The sequence below is a fragment of the Varroa destructor genome, unplaced genomic scaffold (assembly GCF_002443255.2).
Source record: "Varroa destructor unplaced genomic scaffold, Vdes_3.0 BEIS01000005.1, whole genome shotgun sequence".
Taxonomy (NCBI): Eukaryota; Metazoa; Arthropoda; class Arachnida; order Mesostigmata; family Varroidae; genus Varroa; species Varroa destructor.
In genome coordinates, this window is record NW_019211458.1 from 24,784,445 (window position 1) to 24,799,401 (window position 14,957).

Consider the following 14,957-nt stretch of genomic DNA (forward strand, 5'->3'; position numbering starts at 1 on the left):
TTTTTGTCCAATCGCATCCGATGGCGGAACTTGGTCTACACACGTAAATGGGCTCATCGCAAATAGCTGGTTTTTGTTTTTTTCGCTTGTTTCCTAGTTGCTCGGCAAACTGTCCGTTTGTCCCCTTACTACGGCTAAACCAAAAAGAAAACAAAGCAAACGTCTAAACGCCTACTCGGTCTCTTTTTTCTTTGCTGCACGTGTGCTTAACCTTGTTACTTCGCCTCTGCCTATTCGAACTCACAGAAATATAGAGTCGTAGTCATCATTTTTTGGGCGGCGCCGAAACGTCCCAAAAGGTACCACTCCAGTAGTGGATCACTGGTGCTTTTCTTGTCTCCCAAGTCTGACAAAGCACAGCTAAACTTCTCCACTCAGACTCTCTCTATACCACTTCGCGCCATCCAATAACACGGGGGTTTGCCCCAAGTCTTTATGTGGCCCGCCCTCGTCTGGAATCGTCTACGTCGTCCATCGTACCACACCACTAGCACAACGATTACCTTGTACTAGCTAAATGATCTACGTCGTAGCTAGGACATCGCACAGCGAACTCACCTCGGATACACAGTGCACCATCTGTCCAAGGCCGCGTACGGTACTCCTGTCTCAGTTGTTGCTAGCGTTGATACGATATAATGACTTACTCGTCAACGAGTTTAGGGGTATCCTCAAGGCTACCCACGGAATAGATGTTTTATCCAAGAAAGCGACTACGTTCAAAGGAATGCTTGATGACGGATTTCACGTTGTGGTGATACTGTCATGGAAAGGGCGCCTGAATTCGGATCATACAAACGATGCGTATACATCACAAGGGCAAAATAGGAGAAGCGAATAAAACCCAGAGAAAGAGAGAACTTCAACATAGACAAGGGTACATTGCTACAATGAATTAAAAAAAATTGTTGCTTGTTATGTTATATAGTTTGAATAGTAGAACTATCGATAATATTAGCGTAGGCTAACTCATGTAAGGTTAAATAAGATACCCAAGTGAAGACGAAACAATAGCAAGCTGGACGAGGGTAACTGTTTGAAAAATCGCACTTATACTAAGGCTGTCTTTTAGTTTTTAGTCAATATAAAAAAGAAATGGACAACTTTATAGGTAATATTTGCTCTTGGGTAAGCACTTTTTCATGAAGAAATCGCTAACGATAGTTAGGTAAATAAGTATTTTGATTTTCCTAGTTAGTCTTAACTAGGAGAGTTCAGACATTAACTCTGTTCCCAGGTGTTCCTATTCCTCTGCGATTTGTTTACATCCATTGACGCTTAGACATGAATCAGCTCGCCGCTCCAAACTGAACCTGATGCTCTACTACACAAACAACTAAGTTATCGTTTGATTCTTTAGCCTTTTCTCTAAATGAGAATCAATACTGGGTAACATCTGCCTGTGAGCAAGTAAAAGACCGGAAGACAAATTTCACAAGTATTCTAAGGCAATTTCCCTATCTACGCCATAAGAAACCTGAGCTATATTTCATGGGCACATGATTGCTCGAAAGAATTTGCTCGGAACATATGTAGCTTCGCCGTTACCCTTACATGCTATAATCCGTAGCAGTCTCTGGGTGGAGTTCACAGAATCACTTCCTTTGCTTGCATTACGTAAATATTACACTCAAACGGTACCATCAGTTAAGTTCGATTTCATAGTGACTAACCCGTTCCTAACTGGCTCCGTTTCGGCCGCGACACGTCTGCAGTATTAACACATGGCCTCAAGATCAGCGGATATAGCAAAGGGCTCAAACTTCTTTGCTAGGCTAAAGAAATGTAAAAAGCCTTCTACTACGCTCAATAGGAGAATGCAACCCCAGCAGAGGGTACCCTACTGCTGCTGGCTAACCCCATCTTATTATATCTGTGATCGTATGATTACGTGACTACGACAAGTATTGTAAAACATTTTTATCTCCCAAATGTGATAAATGCACATCATAAAAGTGTTAGATCGGCTTCATCGGCAGCTTGCGCACCAATCGTGCGTCCATTAAGGACAAGGAATAATTGACTACTCCTTCATTCAAACAGAATATAATATTGATATATATCAATAGAATATTGCCCGTTTAGACGGGCGTTACCAACAATGTCCCGTGAATTTCGAGAATAAAATAATTTATTACGCTAAAATCCACACCTTAGTAGCATGGCTTTGAGGGACACATGGTGATTTGGGTTCATATACGAGGTTAGACACACTCCGTTTCGTACTGGAAGCTAGACGTTTTATGAAACGTCTAATGGCGGTCTAGCACTCGAAGCACCTGGTGGCCTGGCTTTAGATGAGTAATAACTTAAACTTAGTTTCATGAGTTTAGTGAGTTCGATTCTTCGTCGTCATGCGCACCCTTTAGAAGAGCGTCCACTTCTGGTCGCTGACTTCCTATTACGGTCTTCGCTCTAAGTATCTTTCGACATATATACGGTAGGACAGAGTTTCTCATTTCGTGGAAGTTTTTCCTATAAAAAATATTGCCACTATGAAGCTCCATAGAATTTATCGCTCCTGGTAGATGCTATGCATTGACAAACCTGGAGGCAGAGTTATATCGCAAATGTTAAGTGGTGACGCTGTTTGCCGCGCGCCGTTAAAGATACTGTTGTTACCGTTAACTGTACCCTGATGTGCCTTAACTAGATGTTCCGAGTTTTAGATCCTTTACACACTCTATCAAATAGCCGGCTGGCAGCACCAAATGAACTGGGTCTATGACCGCATTCGATGGACGTAACTATTTCTTGACGTACTTGAATGTTTCTTGCTAAAGTTAGTGTGAAGTTGATATCACAGTAGGACGAAGGGCATAACATCAATAGATGTATTCGGAAGAAACGAAACTGTCTATTTCACCTATAGAAAATTAATGTTACTGCATGCAAGCAGTCATTGCACGCTGCTCGTCTAGAATCCCGCACCCTCCGCTGTGCAGAATGTTAGCTTGCTGAACTACAATATAAGTTTTTGGTTTATTTAGGAAACTACAGTTTTGATTATGTTCGAGTTCTTGCAAAAATAAAAATTAAAAAAAAAAGTAAACGTATGCAAGATCTCTCTGGTAATGCTATTAAAGTCGTCATTTCCACAAAATAATTACATAACGCTTCAATATACGTAGTCCTTTCACCGTTGCAATTTGTGGATTGGGAGGGTAGTAGTTGAATTTTCCTAACTCTGTGTACTTTCCATAGAAACATTAATTCAAAAATAAAATATAAAACCATACGAATAGCAAATTCTATTACATATGACGTTTCATGAAAACGTGTTCAAATTAGCACATTGCCTTCATTTGTTAATTTACTGCGTCAAAAAAGTCTGCTGGCTCTAATACGACTGGCGTCAGCTGCGGAGCTTTGGCTGTTGTACAAAACGTCTAAACTGTATGTTTCTGATTGTTATATAAAATGTATGGCCGCCTCTAACTGCATGTATATTGCACGTTATTTAACATAATGCTTTTGTCGTAGTAACTTCCACACTGCGGTAAATGTGCAATACAACAGAGATGAATTCGAATATACGGTTAGTATTATTATAAACTGCGGTTGGGTTGTTTTCGAAACCTCAATATAGGGTTTGTCGGAAGAGACAACTTCCATAGTAAACACTAAGCCATCCAAGCGGACTATAAAGTGTCTTTTTACAACGGAATGGACATAACCTGCGTTCGATTACTTATTTACCAACGAGCTAACTGACAAAACCTAAGCCAATCTCGTAAAACGTATAGAAAGAACAAGCCGCAATAGTTCTCGGCCTTAACCCTTCGCTTCCTCCCCCATACTAACTATGTAAACGATGTCTGTAGTTTCCATATGGACTCCTTAATGCAATTATCGTATTTGTTATCAAATAGTCACTCCGAAGATCAGAAACACTGTTCCCGAACATACTAATATAACTGTGTCGTGAATACCCCTTTTTCCTTGCCGTCTCTCACGAAATGCCACACTTAGATTAGAAAGCGGGCGTATTAAACACACATTGGTCCATCTTATTCCCAAATCAGGTTAGTCGACCTTACGCCTACGTGAAGTTGGCACAGTGTTCATGGGGCTTCTCACCGCTCTAACGCAGACGAGGTTCATGGACGCATGTTTTGACGAGGGTCCGTCGAAGCTCGTGAAGAACTGCTTAAATTACTTCAGCAGATGCCGTGCCACGCTCTTCCTGCCACGTAAAACTACACTATATTTATTGGCACATTCATATATCTCATTTCTATGCAGTGAAGCTTATATCGGTTGACAAACAATTTTTGCGCTTTAACTTTAGCTTTACTTTTTTATCGAAGGCTCTTCTTATCTAATCCATTACATTGTACTTATCTGACCTATAATGCGACTTGACTTATTGAAAGCTTTGACGGGTTGTACGATGCGTATAGAACTCGAGATTCCATCACCCCATCTCTAAGGCAATACGTACTATACCATCGAACGTCCTGTTCGAAGTTGGTAAGCGCGCAAAAAAGAGGTTGACCCAGACATCCCGTAATCCCTTAGGGCATGCGCTGTACCTGCGTGACTTAGCGTTACTTCCATCCTTCAAGATGCGCGTGAGGCGACCAACATTCGTTGGGCACATAGAGAAAAGTTCACCGATGTGTTCGAGGGGTCAATATTTGGCGTTCGCTGAGGGCAGTTTTCAGCTGAATGAAAGGAGAGAGGAGCTTCCTCAGATTAATTTGCTGCGAGCGAACGGTACGACTTCAGGTACAGCTACTATACGGAATAAGGACATGACGTGCCAAATCGAGACCAAAAATCTCTGTTAGTGATATCCACACGTAGGTAAGGATATACTTTTTCATAGAGCTCACGGGAGTAGAGCTGAATAAACTCGGAGAGACCACGTTTTACGCTCTACAAAAAAAACGGTCGGTTTACAAAAAAGATTTGTTAGAAAGAATATAGTGAGGCCGATGAATTTATTGGTTCGTAATCTTCCTACCCTCAAATTCTGATTAGCGTGATAAGCTGTACGACCCTCCTCGTATTCAAATATATATAATAATATTCAATAATAATAATATTCAAATACTTTAATGAACAGTGTATATTGAACCGTTGCCGGCGGACTTTGAAATTAAGCAACGCTTGAATCTCGCCTCGTTAACAAACAATATTTGGCTGAAAATTATATAGAAACCAGTTGAGAGAAATGAACTCAGAAAAAAACACATATTTAAATCTCAAAAATCAATGTTTAGGTTCACTTTTTTGTCCACAAAGGCCACAGCGCTGGGGAAATTCATCGAAAATTGGCTGAAACATTAGGCAAAAAGGCTGTAAGCTAAAGCGCAGAACACCACAGGTGCACACATTTCAAGAACGAGGACTGACGTGTCGAAGACTAGTAAAGACAGAGGTAACCAGATGTGTACGAAACGTGTTGCCGCAATCAAAAGGCTTTTCACGAAAGCAGAGCTTTAAGCCTAAGGGCTCTGTCGGCCGAACCGAAAATGTGGAACTGAGTAAAACATGGGTTTTTCTTAAAGTGACTTTAGGTCAGTTGAAAACAGGTCTGGTATACTCCAAATGCAATCTGTGGAACTTCCATTAGCAAAAAATTTGCCTGCAGCATACGGTTAGCATAGACAAGGCATAGCTGCATCCCTACAGAGCCAGAAAGGGGCCAAGCGAGAGAATGGCGTCGCCCTAGACGGAAATCGAGTTTGGTGGCAGTATCAAGTAAGCTTGGACGCAAAGTAACACGGGTACTAGCAGTGGCTATCGGGCCCATACGCTACTGTGAGATATTCGGCGAAAACGGAACATTAAATGTAGCCCGTTATCTTGAGTCCCTTAGAAGGCTCATGAATCGTTCGCATGTCAATCGAAAGCATGTCTGGTTATTTGATGGCAATAACAGACTTCATCGTCGTGCCCCAATTAAATCTTGGATAAAACAAAGGACAGTTTAACGTTGATTTCTAAATTCGTGTGATCACGGGGCTTTCCATGCCCTAAAAAAGGCAACGAAGAAGCACTCATATGCCATTACTGATATACTGTAGATATACATACGTGGCTGTTCAGAAATTGTCAGGGCATTAAAAAGGTACACAAAAAAATACCTCTAATACCTAGTAAAAAGTTATCGTTTCGAAAAGTATCGTTCGACTCGACGATAGTTTAGAAGTTATCCAGTTTCCAGTTCAAAGTCCGCTCAAGTCATTTGTAGTAACCTAATATATTCTCATAAGTTAACAAACTTCTAAAAATTAATGAAAATGTGCTTTTTTTTTTTATAGGTTAATCTAATACAGGCTCTAGAGAACTGGAAAAAAATGAGTGTATTTGCAAAACCTGGCGCTCAACATTAACTGATAAAACGTCCACTTTAACTAGCGTTTTGTTCTAAAAAAAGGCCACGAGCCTTAAGGATAACACTTACCGTCATATGTAAAGAACATTCTACAAACCGTGTTGGCGTTCACGTCAGGCAATTGCCTGAAATTGCCACAACAATAAACTGGATCTTTTCAATGATTTCGCATTGACAAATTTAATATATGACGAAAATCGAAGACTGTTAGAACTAGATTCTTGACAATCTTGTTGAAGCAAAATCTGTTTTGTCATTAAGGACGTGTACCTTGGCGTGTACAAAGGCCGGCCGTTTCTCATCTGAAGACCCCACAGACTTTCCTCTATAGCATCTTTGTATCTATTGTGCAGTTAAGGATACAGGCTGAATAGCGGACACTCTAGAATACGTTGCATGTTTATATGGAAGTTAAAAAAAAAAATTCGCTTAGATAAGATTTTACAGTGAAAAAATAACAAATTCTCAAAATGTGTGTAGAGCAACTTTAACTAGAACTTTTTGTTCGATCTACCTCGGATTCTTATTACGTAGATATTTGCACGTTGCCGGTAAATATCGTGTATTTACTAAAATAGATATATATAAAAATCAATATAGTAATAATGGTAACACTTTATTATAAAGAGGAGTTACTTCCTACTAAGCGTTGTCAAATTTTACCTACTCCTGGAACCATTCTGAGTCGATGAGTTAAGCATGGGTTATTATTTGACCAAGCCAGAATTTTTATAAGTCAATCGTTTGTATAAAACAATGAGAAGCTGATGGCAGTGTAACTTGTACGAAGCATTCCGAATGCTCGTTCGTTTACGATTGAACCATAAAAGCCATCGCAGTCATTATTTGCTAATGATCAAAGCGTGAAGGCATTATAGTGAAACCTCTATCGATTAGAACATTTCATCGGAATGGGTCGACATTTGTGAAACGCGTGTGCGACAAAGATCACGATTGCGCATAGATAAGCAAAGCTAGTGCTGGGTTCGCTGAGCAGAAAGCTCAAAATCCATTTGGCTCGAGCCAACTTCAACAAACAGCTGCAAGTAATGAACACATGTACCACCGCTGCTTTTAACCTGATCAGACCCTCATTAGACTTTCCATCAGATATCAGGCATTTTATTAGAGAAAATCAACTTCTTACAGCAGGAAGTGCTCTTTTTGAGTGAAAAGCCAGTCCCAGCGTGAAAAGCGAAAAGGCTGTATTAAAACATTGCTGTGACGAGTTGCCCCGGACCGATTTCATCAGTTTCTCATACTACGTAACTGTTTCCAGTAACTGGCACATCTAGATTAGGAAATGATCGAAAAGCACTTCAATACTATCGTCCTTCAAATGATTTAGATATGAACGTATAGGTGATTATTTAGTACCAGGTAATACTCGATGCTAAATACGTGGACACGTGAATTTCTTTGAACAATTTTGCCGCTGAGCATATCCATGATGGCTAGCGTGAGCGATCTGGCTCGTCGAAAGCTTGCTGGGATCAGCGTTCTAAACCGCCGCTGGCTAGACCCACTATTGACGAAGCACGTTCTGTACGCAATGTGCTCTTTAGAAGAAGAAAGACACCCGACAAGAAGATGGCCTAATAGCTAGAATACACATCACTCCATCCATTGCACAAATAACAATGACGGAATAGTGTAGCTGTTTATTTATAATAAAACAGGTCCTTAGACACAGGATGTGAACGAGCTTCAACACAACCCTCAGACGGTCAAGGCATGCTAATCGTGAAGCAAGTTAGCGCCTCGATTCAAAATCATCCAAGGATGCGTGTCGAAGCTGATATTGACATTTTCAATTGGACTCACATATCCCCTGCCTCTCGTTTACTGCCTCCAATCATGTTTGCTACATAAATCATGCAGAGTTTGGGCTGGTAAATCATTTTGCAGATCTTGACCTTAATGAAGGATCAGAGCAGTAACGTCATGGCGCTTGCGGTTGAAAATAACTGATCGAAACTTCGGGTTTCTCGGTTGCCGTTAACGCTGCATTAAAGTTGTTATAATTTCAAAAAAATTCGAATTAGCGTGCCTTTGTGGTAATTTAGTAAGTCAGCTGTGGATGCTGTGCTAGATGCTACTTAGTATCACATCGTCCTAATCAACTAATCATACATAAATCTAGCGATGTGAATGAGGGGCACTAAATTCGCCCCCAAATGCTGTGACCCAATTAGGATATAACGACAACGTGCCAAATACAAACGAGCATTTGATTATTTTACAGTAATGCTTCCTAGTCCAAGAGCTTAAACACGTATTTTTTTCTCAATGCAAATTATTCAGCAAGTTTCTACGCTTTGAAGAATTACTTTTCAGGGAAGTTCGCGTATAGCCACGCGATGTCCCAGCAGGAAATCCGCATCAAAAGAATGCGAATTAAGGGTCCCCAGTAGATGACTTGCCGTTTGATGAACGCTTTATTTTCCAGGAAACTGCTTAGTAAAACTTCATTTATATAACAGGTAGTTGAAGCGAGCACAATGAACAGTAAATGAAGACAAATTGTATTAGACTTATAAGGAGTATTGACTCCGAACTCCTCAATGTAGGTCTTGTATATTAAGAAGTTGTTAGAGAATCGAAAATCTTGGGCTTAACAAAGCATACTGAGTAATTCGAACGAACGCTATCTAACTTGAGTATGCGATTCTATAAAGGCCAACTTATGTAGAATAGGACAATTCTACTCTTCAACGAACTACTCGGAAGATTTACCACTTAAGAGCGGTATTTTGTTCTTTAACATCGATCGCCTTAGTTTTTAATTTCACTTTCTTAGTTAGTTGTAATCATTATTTTTATAAACGAAGGTATTTATTCTTTCTAACGTTTCTTACAATTATGTATTTTCAGAATTACATTGTTGTCAAGATTTTACGGTAAACGTAAACCGAAACCACTCAAGTGCCGAGGCGAAAGAGCGAGTAGAATGCTCAACCTTGACGTAGGTCATGACGTGTTATTACACATTGGGGTGTATCCCCATGCCCCTCGATAATTAGGTCCCTTAATGTTGGCATTGGTACTAAATAAAAAGTTTTAACCGCGCTCAAAGGGAAAGAAAGTCTTTGGTTTTTTAGTACCGCCTGGTCTATTTGCTGAGATCTCAGGAGCCTTTTGTTTCAGATCTACCTTGAAGTTGATCTACTTTGAAGTCTATATAGATCGGAGGCTGCTTCACGCGGAAAACTTTCGACGCTAGCTCGTCAATTCGCTTTCATACATACAAACAGTGATTGGGACGTATTCATTTAAACCTGTTTACATATTCTGCCACATTATTTAAAGAAGATACACAGTAGCATATGAAGTATTTACGGATCGTGCTTAAATTTCCGACTTCAGAAGGCTGTGCGTTTATACTTCACTCAATAGCAATCGTCTCTCAAGGGCTACAAATGTCAGTATTTTGAAATCCATCAGAGATCTACCTGTTTGTGGTCAGCGCTGGCTCCAATGCTGTGTCATCTTTATGAGTTAGTATTTTGCAAATGACCACTCCGTACGTATTGCAACTTTCCGTGAGATGTAATATCATCAACGATGGACCACCATTAAAAGCTGGATTGCTGACTAAAACTCAAGCGTTTTATTACAGCGCGATCATTTGCATGTACGGACCATAAACAGTATAACAAATCAAGTCGGCCAAGTACAAGCAGGCATTAGTACACGATCAAGTGCTCGTAATCATTAAGGCCTCGTATAATGTTAATATACGTATATAAAATATATAAAATTATCTCCTGAAGGTAACTTTTCTTGAAAAATTCTTGCACTATGATTTTTTTCACGCACTAATTTTTCTATTGAGAAAAATTACCGAACGAAATTTCAATCTAGCTGATGTTATAACCAAGTGCTTTGAGGCTCGATAAGATATGCTCGTATTAATTTTCATAACATATCAAATATATATGATAAAAGGATTTTAAGGCACCGGCCTTGAAAAACTTGTCATTGTACATACGATAATGTAATAGATAAAAAAAAAAACACATGTTTCCTGGTACAAATACAAGTATCAGGTGCAAGCTTTGTCTTTGAAGTGAACAATTAGAACTTTATGTCTATGATTCGTAGTCGCTAGTGGTTCATGGGAAAAAAAGTTTGTTATACCAGTATATTGATTTTTCCAATACAATTAGTCAGTCAGCGGTTGTAGTTGACAGTCTTAAATTGTCAATCGTTGGCAGCCAGTTAAATTTCTATAGACAGAGGACGTGTGTTCCTTGCTCTGTAGTGAAGAGATACCCATAAGCAGAAGGATTATGTTATCCAGAATGATATTTCAGACAGAGAGACTTACAAAAGAGGAAATAAAACAACAGGACTAGCAAAGTGCCAACAGTGGCCTTTGCTACAAACATGGCGAGCGCCAGCCGGTATCGCTGAAGATTAAAAAGAATAATTACTCCTGCCTTCTTGATAGATCAGTAAAAGCAGATCAATACAGACGCAACTAAGACTACGTTAGAATAAAGCAAAACCCTTCTAATCTAATAACGAATGCACTAGATGTTTCTCAAATTGAACACGTATAGAGTTAAAGAAAAGACAACTTCTACAAGAGCCACTCGTTTTATTTGGGTTGTTTCATATGCTTATCCATCTATATATAAGTTCGCGGAGTATACATACTGCTAATATCCTTACCTAGTAATACCCTGATAGCGAAATGATGGAGAGTTACGTAGCCGTATACAGGGCCCAGTCTGGGGTAGCGGAAACTGGGCACTATATATAGCAGCTATGGATAAAATATAGTAGACGCGCATGTGACGACTGCACTAGCAGACGTGCCCTCATTGAATCAGGCATGAGTCTTGTTGAGCTTCAAAATTTATGAAGATCAATACGGCTGCAATGGAGCCTGGCTGTGATGGCGAATCAGCTACCGCTACTATTTGCATGCTTATATGAAACCATCGTAGCGTCTCGGTGCAAGTGGAACCATCGCAGGCCAGCCACTGTACACAAGGACGATGAGGACAAAGATGGGAAAGACGCAAAACTATAACGTAATATCTCATGAATAGATGAGAATGCACTAATAAGCTGAATCTACGAATTACGGAGTCGGCTTCGTAGGCTAAGTCGCTTAGTTCAAAGTGAGTCTCTAGGTAAAGCACGGTAAAAAGTAATAGCGGCTCCTGCTTGCTATATCAACGCAAGTTTATTGATGAAAGGCGAGGTTTTCAGGAGTTCAGTTAAAAAGAGGGGCTGATCTCGCTTCATCGGGTAAACAAGCTAACAAGGCTTCCCTTCTGACTTCTACAAGTTCCCAGCTACTCTGCGTTGTATATGTCGTTCCACAGAGGTCCTTTTCTTAAAAGCAACATAAGGTTCAGCGTACCAAGAATGATTGACCTCCTTATTCGCGGCGGATGAATCTTTCTTAAGTCGATCTTAACTTTTTCCCATCCTAGTGGGGGCCGGATATTTTCAGATTCCAACTTGTGCTTGGAGCTAAAACGTTCTCATGTATCGATGACCAGTTAGACCCCGACATCCATTAAAAGCCGCTGATCTCGCGCGGCAAATTCCACTGGCCAGCTACAGAAAGGACGACAAACAATTCCTCTGCGTAGGGCCTGGATGATGGAAAGATGGGAGAGACATCCAACCCTGTACTAAGATCAGCTATCGTATCTCTCAAATCTGCGACGCAGCAGAACCAGATACGCTTGCTATGCTGTAACTACTTTTATATGCAATTGTCCTTATGTTTGGCGTAATTGCTTGGCAATGAGTTCTACAGTCAGCCTAGGAAAAGGATCAGCAGTGCGGCGTATAGCGTATAATACTACGCTATTACAAGCGAACCCGGCGAACTTCGAAGATGAATAACGTTTCAACTATGTACCGCTAGCGGATGACATTTGACTGGTAAATATTCCAATTTTCTGGAGACTTGTGAGTGAGTTTACATTAGGAGAAATAGGTTGAGAAAGAAAAACATCTTTCAGTCTCGAAGATCAACACGCAGTTGTGAAGTTTTTATTTTTCGACAACCACAGCGTTCTGGAAATTCATCGAAAATTAATATTCAAACGTTTTGAACACTGAAGTTGAGGTGTTGAAGACCAGTGAAGAGGTGACCAGATATCGGAATCTCAAGGACAGGAACGTACTGTCACAATTAAGGAGGCTTTTCACGAGAACAGAGTATGGAATCTAAGGGCTGTGACAACCAAAAACTGGCATTTTACGATTAAAGTGTTGTGGAATTATAATTTAAGCTCTGAAAACTCAGAAACTAAGGAAAAATGGGCTCCCGTGTATCGCTATTCAGAAACTTGTGACATGTTTTCCACGTGCAATTTACTCAACAAAAGACCTGCTTAGACTATACGGTAACAATAGACAAGCCATGATTCAACCTCTGCCGCCAACCGGAGAGGGACCAGGCCCGAGAATGGCGTCCCCCTGGAAGAAAGTTGAGTTCGGAGGTAATGTTAGCTAGGCTTGGATTTGAGGTGATGGTGGTACTTGCAATGTACATCAGGGGGCATCTATTACCATGCGATGCTCGGCTAAAATGAAATGCTGAATGCAGCCCGCTATTTTCAACTCCTCAAAAGACTCACGGATCGTTAGCGCAGCACTCGAAACCACGTGGTCCGGCTGCTTCTTGATCCCTCAATTTCTATCTGCATTAAACAAAGAAGTATCCAACGTCGGCTCCAATCAGCTTATTCTTTCGATTCAAGTCCGTGTGATTGCTTTCCCGGGGCTTTCCATACTCTAGGAGAGACAACTGCTGGGTAAGCATATCTCAGTATCGCTTTACTTTGAGAAATCATAGGTAGTAAATTTACATTTGGCGACGCAAATGGTGGCTACAGGGCTGTCCAGAGGCTGCATTGAAAAACTATCATGCTAGCCCAAGTAACTCAAAAATTATAAAATTTTAAAAACCTCTAGGTTTATCATCTCAGAAAGGGCTAAAGAAACGTATCAGAAAACACCTTGCTGTGTTTATTTGAAACGCGTTTCCACCATTTGGTGCTGATTCATTCTACAGTGGACCTTGTGGAGTCATTTTTGATACACACTTAGACAATACAACTGTAACCTACATGATTTCAAAAAAAAAAATTAAATCAACAGATGGTCTGCATAAAAAATGATCTGCCATATCTAAGTTCCTGCCTAATTATGGCGAAGTAAATATTCATTCTCAAGAAGCAAGTACAAAAAAAAAGCTGAATACGTATTTAATACCTAGGTACCTTATTTATAAAGATTTATTTTTGTACTGTAAGAACGGTATTATTCTAATATAATAAAAGATCCAGGTTTATTATTATTATTCTTATTATTACCATTATGACAACGCACATAGAAGCTTTCATAGAAGCACATAGAAGATATTGTAAAGACTAAATTTCTATAAATTGCTGTCAATACTAGCCAAAGCCTGTGTGCGAAGTCACCTGTTTAAAGTCTTCGAAGGCGCCTCGCATATGCTTCCATTTGAATAGCTTTTTAAGCTTTGCTTGGTTGTATCGCGTGGGATGCCACCGTCTTCTAACAAACGTGACTTTAATCAATTATTAAGACATGTGAAGTAAACTTCATAGTGCTCTTCGTATTGATGAACGGGGGGCGCTTCTGTCGATAAAAGAGACACTTTGAGAAAACATTTCGATCTAAGTCTGCAACCGACAGTTAAGCAGTAAGCTCGATGCAAACGGTAACGCGAAGCTCATTAATGTTCTTCAATTTTTAACGCATCTGGACAAGAACGTTGAGCATCGAGGAAAATTGGGTTCATTACGAGCACTATGGAGAGACCGGGCGCGTTTTAGAGTCTATTATTATAATTACTGCGATAAAGAGCCATGATGGTACTGTCGTATCCCGTCAACGCTAAACCATACGCAGGTCGAATCGAACCTAAATGCGATTGATTTGTTATCTATTGGGAAACAAACGGCGGAGTGGCCCTTCACACAGACGACTAGCCTAACTCGAAGGGACAGCCTAAACCCGCGCCTGTTTTCCATCCGTCTTGCTGATCAAATAAGAGGGCTGAGAAAATCAGCAGAGGTAATTTTGCATACAGAGAGCTTGATAATGTACGGATCGAAGAGGTTCTAAGTGAAACAAAGCAAGCCTTACACACAACAGTTATAGATTTGGAATTAACTGTAAACATGACCATGACAAAGGCGATGAAGTTTAGAAGGAAAGGCAGGACAGTGGCCCTTGTATTTCATCAGGTCGGCCTATGCCTCTGTAAACTGATTTGTGTGTTTGGAGTTGCTTTTTTTTTCGAAAACAAGCCTTATTGCACACACGACCAAAAGGTGCAGGAAGTTAATTTTTGATTAACTTCGAATTATATATTTTCTAAGTCTGCTTGATTTCTCGAATAATATCTCAGGAAAATCTTAGCCTATAGAACAAATGTAGGCGAAACTGGTGACTTTCAAAACAAAAAGGCCTAAGTGAACGTCAATAAATTGTCAATATTCGATGAATATCGTAGCTGAATCTATCTTAAATAGCGGCATTTGTCTATATTGTCAGACCGGAATTTGCTCCTTTTGATATTTCATCGGTAGAGTTTTAAAAAAATAAT

The 14,957-nt window shown here is 40.1% G+C and overlaps 1 protein-coding gene across 3 annotated transcripts in view; it reads right to left on the reverse strand.

Annotated features, from left to right (window-relative positions):
- LOC111251887 (atrial natriuretic peptide receptor 1-like) overlaps positions 1–14,957 on the reverse strand; it is a 149,357-nt gene that overhangs the window by 107,121 nt on the left and 27,279 nt on the right. The window contains exon 1 of one of the 3 annotated variants that reach the window (XM_086990050.1): positions 6,416–6,466. The exons of the other annotated variants lie outside the window; for them this stretch is intronic. Within the exon in view, the coding sequence (XP_086846176.1) occupies positions 6,416–6,421 (6 nt within the window). The 5' untranslated portion in view covers positions 6,422–6,466. Of the gene's footprint in view, positions 1–6,415; positions 6,467–14,957 lie in introns of those variants that run through there. 3 annotated transcript variants of the gene reach the window in all.